The sequence below is a fragment of the Camponotus vicinus genome, unplaced genomic scaffold (genome assembly GCF_025532165.1).
Source record: "Camponotus vicinus isolate PSW18456_S1 unplaced genomic scaffold, iyCamVici1.0 SCAF_7, whole genome shotgun sequence".
Taxonomy (NCBI): Eukaryota; Metazoa; Arthropoda; class Insecta; order Hymenoptera; family Formicidae; genus Camponotus; species Camponotus vicinus.
In genome coordinates, this window is record NW_028141979.1 from 9639940 (window position 1) to 9662962 (window position 23023).

Here is a 23023-nt window from a genome sequence, read left to right on the forward strand (position 1 = left end):
TCCCCCTCGAAATCATACAACTTTTGTCTGAAACATTTTTGTCTTGAACTTATGGATTTTGAGATATTTCAGTGCGTAGATTAAAATAGCCTACCCTGTATATACATCATTGAATTATATACAATTATATTCATATTTATCTTTGTTGTGATTTTCTGATTGGCTAACGCAGAAAATTCGCTTCGTAAAACCTTTCTCAAAAACATTGTTCAAAAAATGTTTGAAGATAACATTCACGGAAAAAGTGTATAAATGATTCAACAATAGCTACCATGATTATATATTCTCATAAATAATCATCATTAATAATATGAATAAATAAGTTAATTGAGGCAAATGTTTTCAGTATATGTTAAAACGAGACACAAAAATCACCCAACGCTATCTGTCTTTCTCCAATCTATCCCCTACCAAATCTAAACAAAGGGATGGCTCATTCCATGAGTATAGAGCTTAATGGTTCCCGCTCAAAAATTCCGTCCTCGGAAAATTCGCCATAACTCACTGAGCGGTTAAGTAGCAATCGAATGTGATTGGTTTTTATCTTTAAATTCACCAATCTAGCCGTTCAGTGAGCGGTCGTGCTTTTGGATGCACCCAGTGGACGCTTTCCATTTAGCGACACAAGCATCATTCTGTCTTTTTTCACCATTAGCGAACAACAAAGATGAAAACTTGTGTCAACCTGTGTCGCAAAATGGAAAGCACCCATACATCAGTGGCTGGAGAGGAGAGAGGGGGAGAAGAAAAGTCCCTAGCGTTGACTGGCGAGGCCGCATTCACCGTCAGCATTTCGCAATCTTGCGTTGCAACGCCGCCGAGAGCACCGTGTATATAAGAGAGCGCCGCATATATATGTATACACATATATATAGATATATATATGCGTGTGGGTGGTAGGGAGTAGGAATTCCGAGTCGGCAATATGGCCGGCCAGATGTGCAGCGGCAGGGTGTCACGGTGGTGTTAGTGCCGCGCGTTGGAACTGGAGGGTACTCGGTCTCGTTATTTATATGTCGAACTACCGCAAGTCCTGTCCGAATCTCGCGTGTTTTCATGGGCTCGGTGATATACTGTGCAGGAGCAGGAATACGGCTTGCATGAGGGCATAGCACACGCTCACCGGCCAAGCAAACATGAAGTGAGTAATACATTTATAACAGAGCGCGAGGGAGAGAGAGAGAGAGAAAGAGCGAGAGAGAGAGAGAGAGGATCTCTCGGAGAGTCGATGGACCGAGCGACCGACCGTGACCGAAAGCTTTCCTCCATCCCCGGTCTCTCCTTCGAGTAACAATCGAATTGTCGCGTCTCTCCCTCAACTCTCCGCTCGACGCTGAACGTCAGAATGTTGTGTCGCAACGGTCAATATCGGTCGTCGTCTCGAATACTCCGATAATACGCGCCTCCTTTCGCGAAACTTAAGACGTGGGACCTGGAGAAGGATCCCGAAGGACCGACGATACGATATCGATCACGCGACAGACTTCAGAGTGGATAGACTCTAACTTCAGAGCGGACAGACTCTGACTTCAGAGCGGACAGACTCTGACTTCTCAGAGCGGACAGGCTCTGACTTCAGAGCGGACAGGCTCTGACTTCAGAGCAGACAGACTCTGACTTTAGAGCGACTTTAGACAGACTCTGGCTGCCTTTAATGACTCGACCTTCCGTTCTTTAAATCCCGACTCCGAAAAGTAACTTCGGAGTTCGATTCGCCTGGTCCGACTCCCTCGACGGGGTGCATGAACCGTAACGATTTTTGACAGCGCGGACAATTTTCAGCCGGAGAGACCGAAAAGAGGAAGAGAGGGAGACAGGGAGAGAGAGAGAAACCGCTCTCCTCTCACCCCTGGCTCTCTTCTCAGTCGCATCGCGGCGATGCACGAGGGGACGCGTAGCCTCGTTCGCTTTTGTTTTACGAGCGACTTGCCCTTTTTTCTTCTTTTTACGAGCGCTTCGCAAGCGCAGCTTGCCTTTCGGAGACGGCGAGTCCTGCGTTCATCGCGTCTCCTTCCTCCCTCTCTCTCTCTTACCTCCCCTCCCTTCCTCCCTCCCTCCTGTCCCGCGCATATGTATTCGTGTACGTCCCGCCCGTTGCACTTTTGTAAAAGTGTTGGCGTTACACGTTTTCGGTACCTCGATGTATACATGTGATTGACAGAGTCCTGGACAGTCCTCCCTTTTCCCATGATCTCCCATCGATTCTGTACACATCGATACCGCGAGAACGAAACGTCAACCTCTCACGAAATACACCCGTCGTGCCTTGCCATTGTACGTCTTTCAACTACGCGAGCCCTTGTCTCATTTTCTCCCGTGCCAATGTAAATATTGGACGCTTTTCGCAAAATTGCGTAAACGCGGTGGACTTTCGTTGTTTGACGTAAAGCCGCTATTGTCATGATAATGCCACTTCAGGTTTCTTTCAATTCCCAAAGCCGTCTCGCGCTATTTCCAGCTCGTTTCCTCACCACCAGGGTTACTCCCGGTAAATGTCAAAGTTTCGGTTAGCTAGTCGAGGTATTAAAAACGTTTTCGCCCAACCAAAGTTGCGATTTTCCGTTGCCAATTTCCTTGGAGGGGCGAAACTCGCTGAAGAGTCGCAAATTGAAAACGCGGTCTCGACAATCTCGGTTTCAACTCTTCTTCGCCACTTGTATCAGATTGCATTGATGCGTAATGCAACAGTACTGTCGTCAAAGTTGCATGACTTTGCGCTCAAAAATGCGAAGGTTGAAGATAACGCAACGAAATTGTGCTCCGAGACGTTTCAACGTTTCTCTTTCCCTCATCTGGAGGGAACGAGTTTAAGTCCAATTTTTATGAGCCCGGCACATTCGCGACTCGACGTATGTTTATTTTCCGAGTCGGTTCCCTGTGCTGGAAAAATCTACAGTGCAATGCCCGACGATTCCTTTTTACACGTTTCGAATAACGTTAATAATGAACTACGGTTTTAATTCGATTCGGAGCGTTTTCATGTAAACAAGCGTAAACACTAATGAGGAAAAACAGCTGGGTCCGTTACGTTTATAATTATTATTTCAATTCGTTTTGCTTGTACGCAAGATGGATGTACCACGTATTTTATACGTCTACCATCACCAGTGTATTTTGAGTAATCAATTTTAGATTAGGGTGCATTCTAAATGAATTTCGATTATGCCACTTTGATATTCCATATTCTTTTCATTGAACGATAATCGATATTAATACGCTAAATAGCTTGCAATCTGACGTGCAGTGATTTTACAACTTTTTCTGCAATTCCTTTCTGACATGACCTGTGGGCCATTCGCGGTGCAATTACGAGAATTCATAATTATGCCCGACATTATATATGGCAGAGGTGAACTCAGCGAGAAAAAAAATTTATTACCTTGTCTCTGAAAAAAATAACGCAACAGGATCGCGTGTACTATTGCAAAATTTGTCTAGTAATCTAGATAAAAATCGTGCACGATTGTAGGGGGGTCTGTGAATGAAATATATAACGATTAAATATTGACTTATAATTATGTTACATACATATGTATTATGTTATATACATATATTACATGTAGATTTTTTATTTAAAAAAAATAATTGATAAAAAAAATATTACTGTTTCGTCATTGTTATTCCATTCAGACGCAAATGCACTTGATATCGCGAATGGCCCGAGTCGTTAATACAAGGTACAAAGCGCTCGTTAAAGGTTAATGTTAATAACAATATCGAGCTGCAACAATGGACGCGTGCCGAGAATTTTGCAACCTGCCTCGTATCGAGAGATATGGATCGAATACTTTTCGGGGAAAATGTCTGCGATGACTTCATCCCTGATGATAATCCTATAACAGGGGGTATCCCACTGATGACAAATTCGCCGATGAATTCGTAACGAAAGTTTCGCAGAAAGCTATCATATCTATCTGCGCAACACGTTTTCATCTGTGATTTTAATCCTTATTACGTTATACGGGGATCATTTTTGATCCCTCAATGTTCTCATAGAAACGCACTTTGAGCATTTCTTGAGTTTCATATATTTGCAATAAAAATGTATTAAAGCTTTGTTATTTTGCAAATTTATTATACTAGCCTTTATTTGGAAGGATCAAAAGAGGCGTATGAATTTTTGCAGATTTTTTCAAACATTTTTATCCCTTGAACAACACGTCGGACAAAAATGACACCTCTGTACACTTTGAAGATTCCAAAAATATGGTACTAAATAAGGTTAAATATTTTGGTAACGAAATCTCGAATGAAATTTTTATATTCGCTCGAAATCAAATTAACGTTAAAATCTCAAATCAAGGATAAAATTTTTATTATCTGTATTTGCCAACTTGTTTTCATTTCTTACATTGTATAGCTCTATAATTAAACTACAAGGAAGTCAATGTTTCCAAGGGAAAAATGAATTTTTTAGAGAGAAGAATAAATTTTTTAATGCGATCCTTTTTTTCTTCCACTTTTCAACGAGTACGAAAAAGGAATGACAATCTCGTAGTCCTATCTTGTTCTGTATATTGGCCACCGAGTATCGAGCGTGTGAGACGAAAAGTTAGCGAGGCGAAGGCCACGAGCGACTTCCGCTCAATTCCGCGTCATTCCGCCTCGCCTTCGCGGAGGCGGTGGAGGCCTCCTCCTTGTCTTCGTCCGCGTTTTGATCCCCCTGCGGTCGATATATATATATATATATATATACATATATATACGCGCCTCTCATGATGATTCCGTAATATTTTCTTGCCACTGAGCAGAGTTAATGACCACACCTGGGAAACGAACGTTCGCTCGAATAACGTACCCCATATTTGTGTCGATGTATGGATGTACATGTATGTATGCGATGCCCTCTTTAACGACTCTATGAGCGTCAAAGCCCCTTTAACCGTGCAAAAGCATCGTGCCAATTTTCGCACATAGACGAGGAAGATACCATTGATGAAAATTATTTGTCTAAATTTCAAACTTATCTACTAAATTGTTTTTAAATACGAACGCAATTAATTACAAATACAATTGCTTCAACTTTTTGACGAGATTTTTTTAAGAATTAAGAAAAAATATCCCCTATATACTTGATATTTTATTTGTCATTAATTTCATTTTTACTTTGCAATTATTAATCATTAGAATTTTAATAAGTTTGATGAAATTTTCTGAGAATTAAGAAAAAATGTCCTCTATATAATTGATATTTTATTCATCATTAATTTCATTTTTATTTTGCCATTATTAATTATTAGAATTTTAATAAGTTTGATGAAATTTTATGAGAATTAAGAAAAAATATCCTCTATATAATTGATATTTTATTCATCATTAATTTCATTTTTATTTTGCCATTATTAATTATTAGAATTTTAATAAGTTTGATGAAATTTTATGAGAATTAAGAAAAAATATCTTCTATATAATTGATATTTTATTCATCATTAATTTCATTTTTATTTTGGCATTATTAATCATTAGAATTTTAATAAGTTTGATGAAATTTTTTGAGAATTAAGAAAAAAATATCCTCTATATAATTGATATTTTATTCATCATTAATTTCATTTTTATTTTGGCATTATTAATCATTAGAATTTTAATAAGTTTGTTGAAATTTTCTTAGAATTAAGAAAAATACCCTCTAGCTCCAATACTTTATTCGTCAACTAATTTCATTTTTACCTTGTCATTATTAATCATTAGAATTTTAATAAGTTTGATGAAATTTTTTGAGAATTAAGAAAAAAATATCCTCTATATAATTGATATTTTATTCATCATTAATTTCATTTTTATTTTGGCATTATTAATCATTAGAATTTTAATAAGTCTGTTGAAATTTTCTTAGAATTAAGAAAAATACCCTCTAGTTCCAATACTTTATTCGTCAACTAATTTCATTTTTACCTTGTCATTATTAATCATTAGAATTTTAATAAGTTTGATGAAATTTTTTGAGAATTAAGAAAAAAATATCCTCTATATAAATGATATTTTATTCGTCATTAATTTCATTTTTACTTTGCAAATTAGAATTTTGATAGAATTAATTATTAGAATTTTAATAAATTTGATGAAATTTTCTAAGAATTAAGAAAAAATATCCTCTATATAATATTTTTTAAAAATACCCTCTATCTCCGATACTTCATTCGTTAACTAACTTTCATTTTTATTTTGCAATTATTATTAATTTACTTTTAATGTTTATTAATTTTTAATTATAATTTTAACAAGTAATCTTGAGATATTTAATGCATTACGAATTAAAAATTAAAGCGGTAACTGTTTAATTAAATTCTTGGGTAGAAAAGCAATCGACTTCACGTCGATGAGTCAGAACATGACTCGGTTGACGATGGACAGCTTATACCTGGCGGAAATGTTACGTTTGGTGCATTAGTGATGTACTAGCGCGTTTTCAGACGCAAATCACTATCTCTCCTACCGGGGGAGAGAACAGACCACCATATCATATCCCACTGTCATTTGCTAAACCGTGGGTAAAGCCGTGTAATGGGTCTCAATCTCGCCTTCAATAACCGAGCTTAATTAATTTTAATGCTGCAATATAATGCAGATTGCTCGGGTAACCCACATTTACCCTCCCTTAACCGGCTCGGATTTGAAGGAAGAGCTCTATTCCATTCGTACATCATGATCGCAGAAATAATAAGCACGACTGTTTTTTTTTCCTCGATATTTTGTATAATAATCCGTGAAATAAAAAGACGCGCATTAGAGTTATCTACGGTCCAATAGTCAATTTAGATTAACTATTTGATCAAAGATCAGTCTGATAAGGATAAAACGTAAGATTTTTCGTAGTAACATTTCTCACTAGCTTCATCCTTATCTCATTCCGAGCGAGTGTATCTTTAGTACACACGGGATATAACATGGCAAGCTGATACACAGCGTCTCAACATGGCAGATACATGTAATGCCCGAGAGATTGTACGTTCTTTTGTTAAACGCCCATTGTCGCGCTCATTGTGTTGCACCTTGCGCCGGCCGGAAAGATTCCTTTACTTTCTTCCGCACAGGGAACGCGTTTGCATAAAGAGAAAGGGAGAAGGATGCATTTCTCTACATGCAAACGATGCAGCTCTATCGCATTTTTATTCTGGATGATATAAAAGCACAAATATATTGGAATGCGCGTTACTTTCTGAGATCTTCACTTGGCTCCTTCGTGGTCTGTTTTTTTTTCTTTTTTCCCCTCTACCCTCTTCCTTTTTCCTTTTTTAAATTTTTTTATTTATTTATTTCTTTAATTTAATATTTTGTCGAGAATTTATAATACATAAATGCAAGATTGAATTTGTGACAAATATTTCAAATTACAAATCTCTATCAATTGCTTTAATGTACTTGGCTACTTAATTATTGATTTCATATTTAGTTTTGTTGGGTTTTTTTTTTTTTTTAGGAGAACTATTTTTCTAGGGAAAATTTTTGTAAATTATTTTTATTTATTTATTTCTTTAATTTAATATTTTGTCGAGAATTTATAATACATAAATGCAAGATTGAATTTGTGACAAATATTTCAAATTACAAATCTCTATCAATTGCTTCAATGTACTTGGCTAGTTAATTATTGATTTTATATTTAGTTTTGTTGTTTTTTTTTTTAGGAGAACTATTTTTCTAGGGAAAATTTTTGTAAATTATTTTTATTTATTTATTTCTTTAATTAAATCTTGATTTCACAGGTGCTCTCCACCTTCCGACTTATTTAAAAAAAAAAATTGATTTTCCCGAAGAAAAATTGATCAAAGTTATTTTTACTCATTTAATGTAAAACGTGACGAGACGGTGACCATTGACTCCAAAATCTGTTTTCAAAATACAATCGTGTAACGAAACATCGCTAATAATTTTGGCAGAGTTAAATGTAAAAATCTGCATTGCATTGGGACCAGAAGAAATTGCGTTTTCGCTACATCAGCTCGAGTCCTTAAGATTTAAGGCTCATGTTGCGCGAAAAAATCTTGAGAACTACTCGAGTATCGGAGCTTGACTTACATATCCAATTAACGTTGATGCAGCTACCTGCCATATGTCGCTTTTAGACGCATATTCGTATCCTCAAGATGAAGCCACACGTCTTTCTGGGCGTTAAAAACTTACGTGCAATTAATAAAATTTGTTAATTCGAAAAATAAAGAGAACAAATTAATAATTAGCAATAAAATAAAATTAGCGAAATTTTTAACGATTAAAATATTTCATCGAGATATCGGAATATCAGGGATTGAAAATAATTCGCAGTGACTCTGAAGGCCCGTGCAAATTTCCCCTCCGGCTTTTGTCGCCCGGATCGTTCCGATAAACATAAACCAAGTCTCGCCCAAGAGAGAGATAGAGACGTGTCAGCGTTCGACATTCAGGATCCGAGAGCGTCATCCTTTACATAAGACACGCATCGTTCGCGCGCGCGGAAGTTCGCCGAGAATTAATAATAGAGTCGTCACACCAAACGGATTCGTCATTGTCGACGAGGCTCGTATAAACTAACCGACCGCATGAAAGCGAAACGTAAATGCGTGCTCGCACGTCGGCGATGGAGGAATAAATTCGATATCCAATGTCGCGTGTTGCCGTCATTTCATTTCACTCGTCGTCGCTTCCTCTCTCATCGCGTAGAGAGAGTACTTTTCTTCTCCCCTCATCGTCATACAATGCAGCGAGATAATAAAAACCGCGACGAAAACCGCCGCGTAAAATTGTCATTAAAATCGCACGTGTGAGAGCGACATTTCTCTCGCCTCGGGAAAACAGTGTCTTTGTCCTCGAATTATATAAATTTTTTTTTATTGAATTATACAAATTTCAAAAGTCTGAAATTGAAAATTCAAATTGAAAATTTTTGACCAATGAGCGAAAATTTCAATTCCTAGGGAAAATTCTAGTGAAAAGAAATCTTACAATTTCTGAGAAAATTTTAGGTATTTTTAATTTAAATTTATAAAGAATTCCAAAAAGTATATCAGATTTATTCAGGTTTTTTAATCTAGAAGTTTATGATTTGTTTATTATTTTAGAAAATTTTATAGAATAAAAAATCTGGCAATATTTAACATTTATATACATGAGAAATTCTAAACAAAATTCATTTACGATAAAAATATGAAATATCTTCACTCCTTTTCTTTAAAATGTTTGCCAATTCGTACAGAAAATTTTAAAAATTTTCTGAGAAAGTTTAGAATTTTTACAGAAAATCTGAAAATTTTTATGAGAAATTCTGTAAATAATTTTCACGAGGAAGCCTACGCCACAATTAAATATTTTTTAAAATTATTATTAGACGTTGAAATCTGTTACATAAGTGGCTCGAGCGAAATTATAACGCGATATTCCTGGCAATTCTATCGCGAAAATCCGATTGCGAGATCTTTTGGATGGTCAAGAGAGGATTGTACCGGGTGATTATTTCATTTGGCGTTTGGTGAAAGGTTAACGGTTTGCGCTCCCGCGAACATTGTTGGAAATAAAGCGGGGTGAGAGCTGTTTTCGTGATTTTACGCTGAGCTTCGTCCGTTACACATTGCTCGATTGAGATTTACACCGTTTTTTTTTTTTTTTTTTTACGCGAAATACACCTGCGAGAGGAGCATCTAAGGCAACGCCCTCCGGAACGCATTTGTTCCACTTTTACAGACGTAATACGACGCTCTCGAACAAGCTTTGATCTATGTATCCCGATCGGAGAAAGAAGGAGAGAAAGAGAGAGAGAGAGAGATACTCGACGTTATACTTCCGGTTGCTGATACAATGTGCGGTTTTGCGCTTTATGCTCTAAAAGTTCCGGTATCCGACCAGAGTGCGATAAATTTGCGCACGCGATCGAAAACATGACGAGTCCGCGATTCCGGAAGAAAGGCGTGTGATAAGTGCATTACGTGTCTCTCGGAAGGTCGTGCAAAAGAAGATGTTCGTGCTGAGAGAAGCTTTACTTTGAGTATTATGAGATTTTTAAGTCTCCAATCTCTCCTGTTGTTTATATAAATAAAAAGAAAAAGATATATATTTTAGTGTCTGTATTAAAATTCTCGGAAAAATTCGACGTTTTGTTAATTGACAAAAATTCGCCGAATATACATATTTCAATACCGTCTGCCAAAATCGCAAACTTTAAGTAGGATAACAAAGAAATTTGCGTAAATTGAAAGGGATCGAAAGAGGGACGAATAATTCTAATTCAGAAAACAATAATAATAATAATAATAATAATAATAATAATAATAATGACATATAACAGCTGATATTTTGCTTTTACGTCCACACAGAGAAAAATATATCATTCCATTTAATAAATATTTAATACTTATAATATTAATATAATCTTATTATTTATCATTAGTTAAATATTTTAATTATTAATATTCAAATTAATTAAAACTTAAAGAAAATTTATAGAAATATATATTAATAAAAACTTAAATATAATTAAAATATTATGCAAAATTAAATACTTATTAATATATATTATTAATCATTAAAAGCCAAGAAAAGCGATTACTTGTTTTACTTTTTTTCAAGTAACAGGTTTTTTCAACAAAGAATATATATTCTTGATAATAATCTTAAAATATGCTCGTCACAAATGTTAAAAAATCTCATTATCATATACTCAAAAGAAAAATTTATTTTCTCTTCAAGAATATTGTAAAGTTGTATCAAAGAAAAATGAAACTTACTTTCCGCCAACGTCTATAGTGAGCAAACTAAATTCTTGTTTTACTTTTAATTATCTTGACTAAAATACTGCACTTAAGAATTCAGAATATATTTCAATTAAATTTAATGCTTGCGGTGAACTTATGATATATTTGCGGATATATAAACTTATGATATACTTAAAACAAGTAATATTTACTTGAATACAGTATACATTTTTCTCGGTCCACCTGACAATTTTTCATGACTCGATCGCGAAAATATCGAGGAGAGTCATCATCGACGACGTTTCTTTTATCTGTCCTCTCTTTTTCGCGTTATCTCGTAAACGTCCTCGATACATGGATCACGACGGACGTTGTTGTTGCGGCCGATCGGACGTTATCATTCCATTCCGACCGTGCAGGACGGGCCGAGGAAGTGGCGGTATCTCGCCACATCCTACCTCGTCCTGTTCCCGTTTTGCCGATGAACGGAGCGCGGGAGTTGTTGCTTTTCAGTCCAGTGAAAGCGACAGCGAGCGAGCGAGCTCTTCCGCGAGTCGCGCGCGAATTGCAGGCCTTTAATTAAATTAATAACGAGCGCCGTTTATTTATCAACCATCGCGACTCATCCTGCTCCGATCGGCATCTGGGGCGACAAGGATGATCACCTGACGAGAAGAGGTGCAGCCTTCGAGCTACCATGTGGGATTCTCGCGCGAGCCTGTTCTCCAAGACTGGCAGGACGAGGTGGTCCTACGAGGCTTACTCCACGTCCGAGGATCGGGACGCTTACTCGTCCCTCGGGACGTGTCGTCCTGTCGTGGCGATGCGGGAGAGCCCCGCGTTGCAGCAACGCACTACGAGTTATCGCCAGCAACGATCTTCCTGGCAGCAGGACAGCCGCTCGTGGTACACAGCACTGTCGATTTTCTCCTTCGTGTCCCTCACCTTCTCCCGCGCTATCGCTACATCGGTGAAACGTCTTGTCTCGTTGAGAATCTAAAGAATAGGCGTCACTTTCGAGATCCTTCGCGACGGTTCTAGCGTTTCACGTTATTCCTGAATGCCAGGATTGCAAAGTCTATCTGTCAAAAATGCGACGAACCGGAAAAAATGAAACTCTGGGGTTGCATAATCTATCTCTTTCGATTCGCGAATTACCATCCAGGTTGCCACTCGACTTTCCCGCATGAGCAAAAGAAGAAAGTGATTCTGGTGCAACCGTGTGCAATGGTCACGATTTTAGTCCAGCAATATTCATTCGGGTTATTTTGTGTCAACTTCTTACACGTATCGCAACAATTGTCGTCTCCACTAGAGTATTTTTAAATAGTGGAATATACTCTTCAAATTTTATTAGGATATATTTTTAAGATAATTTTTATTCTTTTTTTGCAAAAAATTAAAAATTAAATTAGAAAAACGTCATCATCAACCTTGACATCTCTTTAACACGAGAAAACGATTCCCTCGTGACATAACGAAGAAAAGAAACGAAAAACGCGCAGAATTAATTGCAGATAATCGAGCAAGTTAATCGACTAGAGCGCAAAAAAACCGATGTTTTGTCGTTCGCAGCGAAGTGAGCATATCATCCGCCCGCGCGTCGGTGATGGTGTACGACGACGTGAACAAGAAATGGATACCAAGCGGCAGCTCGTCCGGCCTGTCCAAGGTCCAGCTCTACCATCATCAGGTAAACAATACGTTCCGCGTGGTCGGCAGGAAGCTGCAGGATCACGAGATCGTCATCAACTGCGCGATCCTCAAGGGGCTCAAGTACAATCAGGCGACGGTCACGTTCCATCAGTGGCGGGACAATAAGCAGGTCTACGGGCTCAATTTCTCCAGTAAGGACGACGCCGACGCCTTTGCCCGGGCGATGCTCCAGGCACTCGATGTAATTCACGATTCCTCTTTTTTTCTTACCATTATAACTGTCTCTTGTCGTCAGAATTAATTCGAATCGATTAATCATCATCGATTTTATTATCCATTTATTATCCATTTCTTTATTTACAGTGAATATCACGAATAGTATTTATCTCAGATAAAAAAAGTATCTTATATTCTCCTTGTTTTCGGGGCATAATTGGCGTTTAATATCTACAAAACGAACAAACAACATCGTTACAATAGCCGACTTTGTCGGGCGTTTTCACAATTGGATTTGTCATCGTTAATTATCTTGTAATTATACGTCCTGTCTTGTTGCGTAGGTGCTGAGCAATGGTAGCAACATATCACGAAGTCTCGCTCCGACAACCGCCACGACTACTCAGCAGCAGACTGCTTATCAGCAACAGCAGCAACAGCAGCAGCAACAACAGCAACAACAACAGAGCCAGGCGACTGCTCAATATGAAGAGGACATGGGATACAGGTACGTCTCGTTTTTTCTTCTCCTTGAACCTCCTTTTCGTTTTTCAACGATTTACGACGCGACTATTGCCTCGTTACGGTGGATTATTTCCCGTCACGAGATACGATACGATACGCACAACACGCCGAGTCGATTCACGCCACGTCCCCGAACAAAGTGCAGGCAATCTTTTCTCGCTCCCGGTGTATTTAAAATTTTTTTCTCCTTTAAATATAACGAGTCGTCACGCGAGACGATCTTATGTACAGTGTCGCGAGATCACAGGATAAAAGTGCGAGTAGTTTAATTCGGAGGGAGGGAATGAGGGTGACGAGTTAATTTGCGAATAAAATTCAGGGCTCTTTTCTAAATTGCTCGTGCTTCGTTCATCTAAAGCGAGAGTCACACATCTGTCCTGACTGGTTGCAGTCAAGGGCGTAGCGCGCGGATCTCCTTGTCCCTGGGCCATCTGCCTACAGGAGGCCAGACGGCCCTGCCCGTAGGCTCTGCCATCACAACCCCCGAGCACCCGAACAACGCGACCGTTAGTGGTGCCGTTGGCACCGTTATTCAAATGGGCTGCGCGCGTGGCTCACCGGGCGATGGACACACGAGGTGATCTTTCGCGGCCTTCTTAGCCCCTAATAACCAGAATTTTAATTCATAATCAATTTTCTACAATTATACAAAATTATATAATTCTATTAAGAAAACATGAATATCGAGAAGCGACGCCCAAGTCGAGAAACAAAAATTCTGTTCGTAGATTCAGACATGATTAATTTAGTAATATTGCAAATTTGTAACGGCAGGTTAATATGGGTTGAAGGCCATGTCTATTTAGGACTCCTGATTTCCTGTAGTGGAGGCTGCGGGCATTTAACTACATTAGAATAATCTTCCATCCCGCATCTCCCCTATTTCTCTTTCAAGTAGTCTACTACGAAAAATTCAGCGATTCAGCAATTTCAATAAACCGACTTCTGTATGCTTCCTCTTGTTTTACTTGGTCTGCTCGTCTCTTCCGCGTAATGAATGAAAAAAACTCGGCGGAAAGATATTCGCGCGGTGTTGAAAATAAAATCGCAGAGACAAGGGCAGGAGATTTTCACTCTTCACGTCTGTTGCATTCCGTTTGCGCCGCTCGAAATAAACCCGAATGCACCGATGCTCGCGACATTTTTCCTTCTCGATTTTTCGTCTCTTACAAAATTCATGATGCTCGATAAATTCGAGATATCCGGGACGGTTGTCGGATAAGAATCGTTCTAAATAAATAGTTTTGATAGGGATAAGATAAAAAACATTAGCTAATCCGCATTAGCTCGTTGTCTATAAAAATATCCTATGTGCCTTGAAAATATATCGGATCGGTCTTTTTTTTTAGTTTCTTGGACTTGGCATAATAAATTTAATATCGGTTTAAATCCATGTGATCTGATGATTTAGGGTAAGAGTATTCTTCATTATTGTCGAAATATATAGTGAAATGAGGAAAGAAGCATTCCGTAGCACGGTATTGTTTACGTAGCAATTACATCGTTTACTGTACGATTAATTTATTTAATTAATGGTGAATTTTTTATATGTGTTATATTGAAAAATGTTCTTAAGATAAAGTGAATTTTAGTGCAGTTTCTTCTAGGATTATACTAGTGTATAGGTCGTCGATTATGTCCATTATGTTAGTTTAGTTGGCTGGCCCTACTACGCTTTGCATCAACAATGATATATTGACGAAAAAATAATTTGTATCTAATTCCAATCTTTGTTTGCGCAGAACCATGACCAGAGAAGACGTGGCAATAATTCAGGAACGCAGAATGTCCCAGCAGAGTCAAGGTATTGTGTGCTTTCTCTCTTTCCCTCCTAAATAAAAATAAAAATCAAATAATCAAATAAAAATAAATAAAAGCAATAACGAAAGAATATTCTTTCAGCAACCGGTAGTCCTAATCCTATATCACCGAGTTGCCCGCCGACTGCGCAGCAACAGCAGCAACAGCAACAGCAGCAGCAACAATCCGGTCATCATCGAACTTCGTCGGCACCGCCGGCACCGCAGCCACCGCAACAGCAGCAATCGGCACTAATGCAGGGTGTCGGCGTGATGGCTCCGGCTCCTCCACAAATGTCAACTGGACCACCGGTACCGCCGCCTCAACCGCCGATCGCACCCCCCGCCCCACCGTGTCCGCCAGCAATGATGAATTTTACCTCGTCCGCGGCACCGACGCCACCGATGATGATGAGTCAGTACGCACAATCACCGTCATCTCAGTCGAACCTTGCGAATCAGCAATCCCAAGCCATCTACGTTACCAATCAGGCGAGTCAGTACGGTACCGTGCCTACGAGTAACCAGTACGCAAGCGTCGCTTCCGCTGGCGGCACCGGAAGCACTGGCGCCAGCAACGTCGTGGGCCAGAGTCCGAATCAGTATCCGCAATCCAGCAACCAGAGCAATTTCTACGGCACTAACAGTCAGACGAGCAATTATGCTACGGGAGGACAGACTAATGCAGGCCAATACAACCAATCGACCGGCAATCAGGCCGCGCCGTACGGCAGCGGTGGTGGTAATCAATACGGAAGCAGTAGCTCGATAAATCAGTACGCCGCCGGTCCGCCACCGCCCGGTCCGGGAAGCCAATACGCGGTCGCGCAACCTGGTCAATCGCAGTACGGCAGCATCGTGTCTCAGGCGCAAGCACAGTACGGCGGTGCAGCCAGTCCAGCAGTCCCTGCAGCAGGCGCCACGAATCCGTATGGGACACCATCAAACTCGGTGAATCAGTACGCCGCTGCTGGACTTCATACGGTCGCCGCTAACGCATACGTCCCCATCGCTAGCAGCGGCCCGCCGCCGCCCCCGATGATCCCGCTGACTGGAATCGCCGCACCGCCTCCACCACCTCCACCACCAGTACCTAACGCTAACAATTCCACGGCTAGCGCCTCGTCCGTCAGTTCTTCGAGCGACCCACCGCCTGATACTAATTCGTTAGCCGCTGCTCTTCAAGCTCGTCTTAAGAAGAAGCAGGTAATTTTATTTTTTTTTTTACTTTAATCTTGTAACGAGAATAGTTACTCCTCATAAAGACGTGAGAAACAAGTATTATTAATATATCAATATTAGATATAAAAATAACAACATGCGAATGATATAACAAAGAATTCTTTTTGCCAATAGCAACAATCACAGCCCGTGGAAAACAGTGGCTCGAGCACTAGTAGTAGCGGTAGTGGAAGCAGTGGTAATTATGGTACTTTAGGAAGAGGCGGAGGCGGCGGAATGGCTTCCATGATGGACGAGATGGCCAAAACTCTGGCACGTCGACGAGCTGCCGCCGAGAAGAAGCAACCCGAGCAACCACCGGTATGTGATATCGATCGCGTAATTTGAATACTTTGTGTTTTGATAAACACGTCGAAAAATTGACGAGAGAAAAAGAGAAAGAGAAAGATAGAGTGATTCTTTTCGCAGGAGCCGGAGAGCTCGCCAGACAAAAAGTCTTGGGATAAGAACAATACGTCAAACAATAAGTTCTCCAATGGCGCCGAATCCCCGAAATCAGTACGCAAGAGGTTTGGCTCGGCCTCGGAGGACACCCTCCTCAAGGTAAATGGAGTTAACGACGGAACCTCGTTTACCGCGCAAGAGATGGAGGCCTTTAAAGTGGAGATAATCAAGGAAGTGCGTAAAGAGTTCCAAAAAATGAAGCAAGAAATAATCGATGGTACGGATATATTATTATTGCAATTATACATAAATTTTGTTTATCGTTCGACAAGATGTCAAATGCAAAAATTTTACATTTCCAGTCGTCAGAACAGAACTGAATAAGAGATAAAGAAGACGATAAAAGAAGAAGCAAAGGAGACAGAGCTGAACTCTCGAAGCCGAAAAGCACAAGACAGAAAAGAAAAAAAAAGAAAAAAAGAAATTAAAGAGAGAATTTTATGACTAGATCGCTCGATCGGAGCGACTTTATCGAGAACCACATACAGGTTTTTACAACGTATTTGCAACAGAATGTAGTGTGGTTACATTCATGTATATTGGACATTTATGTGTAAGTAAATTAATCCAATTTAGTATTTTAAGTGACCGTAATCCTTTCGTTATTTGCTATATAAATAATAATCGTAACGGAACGTTGAATCAGTTGAGTTTCGTGTCGAGTTTTACGTAAAAAGTCTCTCGATTCAAGCGCAAGGGATCACGAGAAATCCTTACAAGCTTCAATCGAGAGATACATTTTATCATGAAAACATAAAATAAGTACACGCACAATGAAGTTACTATTAAATCGCTTTGTAGATTAAACAAGATATCGATAAAAAGACCAAAAAATGGTGTACTATTTATAACATGTATAAAAATAATATCAATCTCTATACACGTGCATAAATATCTCCAGTAATAGTCACATTTTGACATGTTTATAATCGAGGCCAGCCAAGCGACAAAAATTGTGAATAATCAAAGTTGATATTAATCAACTGGACGAAAAATTTTGCACTTGTGAACTTGTTTGAAATCGCGAGAGAGAGAGAGACTCAATTATTTCAACGTCCAAGTTACGCGTCATATATTTTTTACTGCAAATGGTCAGGCAGGGTTTCTAAGACTTCTCTTGTATAACGAAACATTTTTTTACACAAGAACGATCTCACTGTACAACATTCTATACGGAATTCCTTTCATCAATATCGTGGCATGTGTTTTCCTCGCATTTCTCGTCTTTTACTTTTATCGTTATACGCTGTGTCGTTTTTATCATTTGTGCGAAACACATTGTATTGTCGATCTCTGTTGTTGACGCGGATATCCATCTCTGAATGAAAATGTAAATGGGCGAATACATTCCAAGATACATCCCACGTTCTCCGATACTCCTCCTAGACACGTTAAATATTGTAAATAGCAATAAACGACGATAGACGGATGCCACGATCGTTGATTGTGAAATTCTCGAGGAGACACGCTATATTGCGCTCTTAAACGATACCTATAGTTAAGACAAATTTCCGTGTTAATTCATTCCTGGATATCGAATGTCTGAATTACTCGACTCGACACATTTTAGCAATTTTATTCTTCATATTCCAAACTACTCGTCGTACATCGAATCGTACTTTCTTCGGTTGGATAAAAGAATAAAAAAAAAAAAAAAAAAATTCTTGAAACCCGGCGTCTCTCTAATCTTTATCTTCATGGCTCTTTCATGTGATCAGTTTCCACCTATCTTTTGACAAGCACCTCTACTTGGATTAATTTTCCTTTTCACTCGCGTGGATAAGCTGCTAAACATTCATCATGATACGATAAGTAATTTATTTCTTGTATCGAGGCTATTTACTTTATTTTACACTCTCGACACGGATTTTACCGCGCGACCAACTATGTTTTTATGGTGATCAAGAACCACGGCTTCTACCATTCAACCGGTTTGTCAATTCGAATTCGCGATACACGATAATTACACTTGATTCCCCATCGCTATCACGATCGCGCGATCGATAATTGTTACTAATATTGATATTTCGCGAGAAAGGAAAAATACAGGATACATTGATCTTATACGTGATTTCATTCGATCGGTAATCGTTCATCACCGACTCGCGTGATTTTCTTCGAAGGCTGAATTTTACACGATTTTTATTACACGCTTTATTATATATGCGTAAATATTGGCACGCTTGTTTCGCGATGACACGTAATCATAGGGATTCTCGATGATCATTTCAGAGGGATTAGATGAGAGACAGTTTCTAGTCGAGTCACATGGGAGTGAGAGATAATTTCGCAAGGAAGGATGTATCAATTTTGACAACGAGCGGCGGTGAAGCTTATCTTCGACTAAATCTGAAGTACGATTTGTCGCGTTCATCTTTTATCGATTAGTTCTTGCAATTCTCTGCCTTCTCTTGTAATTTTCTGCCTAAACATCGGCTATAATTTTAAGCACTAGCGTGATATAATTATACATTTATTTCCTCGCTTCTTCGTACTCTTCACGAGGTAGCGATTTGCATTTTCTCTCAGCGAAATCAGCTGATCATCGATATACCTGGTTGCATCGCATGCAAATATTTTCGTCGGATAATCGAGAGAGAGGCGTGATTTGAATATGCGATTTGTGCGTGCGATTATCTTCTTATATAGAGGATTTACTTATTTTTCTCTCTGCTCCTTCCTTTGACTTTTTTTTTTACGACCATTTTCTACACTGCATCCCTTTGTACATATAAATTTATCCATGGTGTGGATCTTCCATATATAATGTATTTATTTTGTTCATCTTTCTTCTTTCTTTGTATTTCTTCTTTTTCTTCTTTCTTCTTTTCCTTTCTTTGTATTTCTTCTTTCTTTGTATTTCTTCTTTTTCTTCTTTCTTCTTCTTCCTTCTTTCTTCTTTTTCTTCCTTCTTCTTCTTTTTCTATTTCTTCTTTTTTCGAAACGGCGATTATGTAATGAGAGAGGGAGAAGATGTACAAGTATCGAGAAGCTTTTTCGAATATTTCGCAATTATAGAGTTAATTTTCTTATTCATTCTGTCGCTTACATCTTGCACTTTTTCTTTCGTTGGTCCCTTTGTTCTCCCTCCCGCCGATATATCCGATGTTTCACGTGATCTCTGATGAATTTGAAATTGAATGAGGAAGGAAGGAAAAAGAAAGAGAGGAAGAATGTGTGTTATTATATTAAACAATAACAATAATAATAATAATATATGAAGAAGGAATTTTTTAAATAAAAATTTATGTACTATTATACACACTTGTATTATATATATTTGTTTCTCCGAAGCTTCATTTGTCAAGAGAAAACTCTTCAACCTCATTCGAGAATTATATTGTGAATTATTGATAATTAACGATATTTTAATTGATGGAGGTTTCTTTCTTCCAAATTGCTCGTAGAAGCTATCGTTAAAATTCAACGCAATCATCGTGAAACACCGTGTATAATTATGATATCAATGCGTGTAACCGCGTATTGATAGCGCCCTGGTTTTTTCCGTCACTCAGTCGTCTCCGGTTAATATAACGCATTTTTATCGCGTAATTAAAATACACGATGTTTGCGACTACGCACTATCAAAGCTGCGATATGCATATTGTTTGCGCATATTTTATTTTATTTCTTTGCACTTAGATACACGCATATATTGAGTATATTATGGCGAGACTATAATTTTCATATCGTAGTTTTAAAGCGGGTATTGTAAGAGTGTGTTTGTGTTAATGCGATTGGAAAAAAGAGTTATATACTTGAGAGGAACGCTGGGCCGAGGGAAAACTTGGATAATAACGAGGTGATAAAGGTTTGTTGCCGCGACCGAGGCCATTAATAAGCACTGTGTATTGCGATGTGATTGCTATGTTAATGATCGAAAATACACGCATAAGACTCGAAATACGACGCACTTAAGTCGAGTGAAACCGGCGATGAAACTTTTTTCGGCGATTTAATCGACGTCCTTCTGTTCATTTATCTTTGAACCCGAAACATTAAGTCTTAAGGTGGGTTTTCATTTGACGCTGGACGCTCATTTTCTATTTTCCACATTGTGTGACTAAAAATAAAGATACCAATTCATCATTTTTTGATCACGTGATGTCTTGGTGCTAAAAATGAGCGTTGAGTGCAAATGTAACATTTTTTTTCGTTTTTATTGAAAAAATTACCTAACTATTTACCATTTTTCAAGATAAAATGTATAAATGGAGGGTTATGGACACTGATTGATTCCTAATATAATTGACTAGCGCTTTAATAATGTAAAATGGTCGCGAAAATTGCGTATTTTTCACTTGACACTTGTACAGTAGGCGCCAATAATGCCCTAACATATGAAATTGGTCGCATTCAAGATTAATAATAACTAGTTATTATTAAGTTATTATTAGTCTCGAATGTGATCAATTTCATATGTTAAGGCATTATTGGCGCCTACTGTACAAGTTTATTGACAATTCGTCGCCGGTTTCACGTCATGCGAGTGAAAATGTTCATGTTTAGGCTATTATTAGGGACGTGCGTGGAATGACTGCGGATTAACATGTGTAAAGCATTAATTAGAAATAAGCTATGCCGTAAGCGTCACGATATCGCGAAGAGTCCCATCTTCGCGGTATCCTTCATTTTTAAACGTCGCTTTGTCCTGCCTTCGATATAAGCGATATGCGAAGAAAAAAATCGTTCGTAATATTAGAAGATAAAAGAAAGAAATAGGGACGAGCGACTTGCGCACACGCGACTCGTGTGGTCTCCTAGCTGTAACGATCAGATGCATTTCTGGATCACCGATATTTCAATAAAACTCGCGCGAGACATCAAGTTTCGAGAGCGAGTTTCTTCATGTAAAATAAGTAAAATTCATAAGCACAACCGTTTATGCACACAAAGCGTAATCACGCGACGAATACGACTCATCCGGACTGTTTCGCATCGATAAGAGGGATGAAAGCTGATCGAAGTCGACATGTCTGCGACTTCGGACTTCGATATGATGCGAGAAAGGGAGTAATCTCTGCAATTATTATCTCGGCAAGGAAAGCGGAGGGAGTAGAATACGTGACAGATCGCAACATTCGAACTCGATGGGATTGTCAGCTGTGAAGAGGGACACGTGCGCGAGGATGCATCATGCGAATCATAAGTCATCGCCATCGTAAGTGGTTGGCGTGCCGAACTTTACCTCGAATTGTGATATGTTGTGCTGAATGATCAGAATCAGCGTCCGTCAACAGCCATCGACTGCCAAACTTGAAATTTCCCTCATATATAGGTTCCTCGCAGCGTGCGTGTCGGAATTCTTAGGGAGCGAGAGAGAGAATAGCTCGTCGAGATGTATGATCGGCGTTTTGTTTTTCGCAAACTGTTTTTCTTTGCCCTTTCCTCGAGTTCCTTTAGCGCGAGGAGAACGAAATCCACGATTGCGATTTGTACTTGTTAATCTATTGCCGACCTAGACATGTACACCTTACGTTCGATAGCGAGAAATCTGATGGCAATCGATCCACACGTTGCATCATTTCAATTTCGCGATGTACCCTTTCTTATCATTTTCACGAAAATTAGGCTTAAGCTCTTCTGTATTTCTTTCTTTTTTTTTTTGGGCAAATAATTTATTTTTCGCGCGAACCGGATCGCGCGTCGGACGGCTTTTCTGAAAGTGAAAACGAAACGAGCTCAAGGACGCCGCGAATATGTTAATGTAATAATTTTAAGTGAACGAGTTAGGGAGCGATGAAGCTACTTTGTATCGAGGAACGCGCTCTTCGTAATCGTAGATGAAGCGCAAACTCTACAGCGAGCACCGAATATGGCCACTACTTCGTTTTCGTAAGACGTATCTTGAAAATATTTGTATGTAAATGAATGATAAAATAATAAAAAAGATATACGCTGTAAAGAGAGACTTCTCTCTTTCTCTTCATTCTTATTCAAGTAGATCTATCTATATAGGATGTTTCTAAACCTATGTCAGAAATTTTAAGGGGTCGCAAAATGTATTGTAGCTCTCGGAGACTTTTTCACAGAACGTTGAAATTTTGCACAGCGTAATAATTAATAGTGATCTTCATTTTTTCAATACATTTTGCGATTTTTTTTCTATTTTGACCCCTAGAATACGCCCTTAAAATCTCTGACATAGGTTTAGAAACACCCTGTATAGGGTGTTCCTAAATTCGCGATAAATATTTTAATGACAAATTCTTTGTAACATTTTAAGACGAAAATTCTAATACGAAAATGTCGAGGCTATAATAGTTTTCAAATGGGAAAAGTTTAAAGATCACGAATGACAGGGTTAAAGTTTCGCGCGCTCAGAGTTGGCAAAATGGCTAATAGTAAAGATGCTTCCGTGAATCGAATGCTTTTGATAATGGTGAAATTATTGTGAAAATATTCAAGAATTTCATTAAAAATCGTGATCTTTAAACTTTTTCCATTTGAATACTATTAAAAGCCTCGACATTTTCG

At 38.6% G+C, this 23023-nt stretch overlaps 1 protein-coding gene and 1 pseudogene across 2 annotated transcripts; one reads left to right on the forward strand and one right to left on the reverse strand.

Moving 5' to 3' along the window:
- The first annotated feature begins 815 nt into the window (after nt 1-815).
- On the forward strand, nt 816-22451 carry Ena (ENAH actin regulator enabled). 2 transcript variants are annotated; one of them, XM_083103975.1, is made up of 8 exons: nt 816-1141; nt 12240-12561; nt 12881-13044; nt 14804-14865; nt 14964-16066; nt 16217-16402; nt 16511-16763; nt 16849-22451. In XM_083103975.1, exons 1-8 carry the CDS (start codon nt 1137-1139, stop codon nt 16875-16877), a joined length of 2124 nt encoding a protein of 707 aa, XP_082960101.1. In that variant the 5' UTR covers nt 816-1136; the 3' UTR covers nt 16878-22451. The 2 variants fall into 2 exon arrangements, with proteins under 2 accessions (XP_082960101.1, XP_082960100.1); XM_083103974.1 differs by lacking the exon at nt 816-1141 and adding an exon at nt 11173-11570.
- On the reverse strand, nt 4553-8380 carry LOC145974143 (uncharacterized; annotated as a pseudogene).
- Nucleotides 22452-23023: the final 572 nt, after the last annotated feature.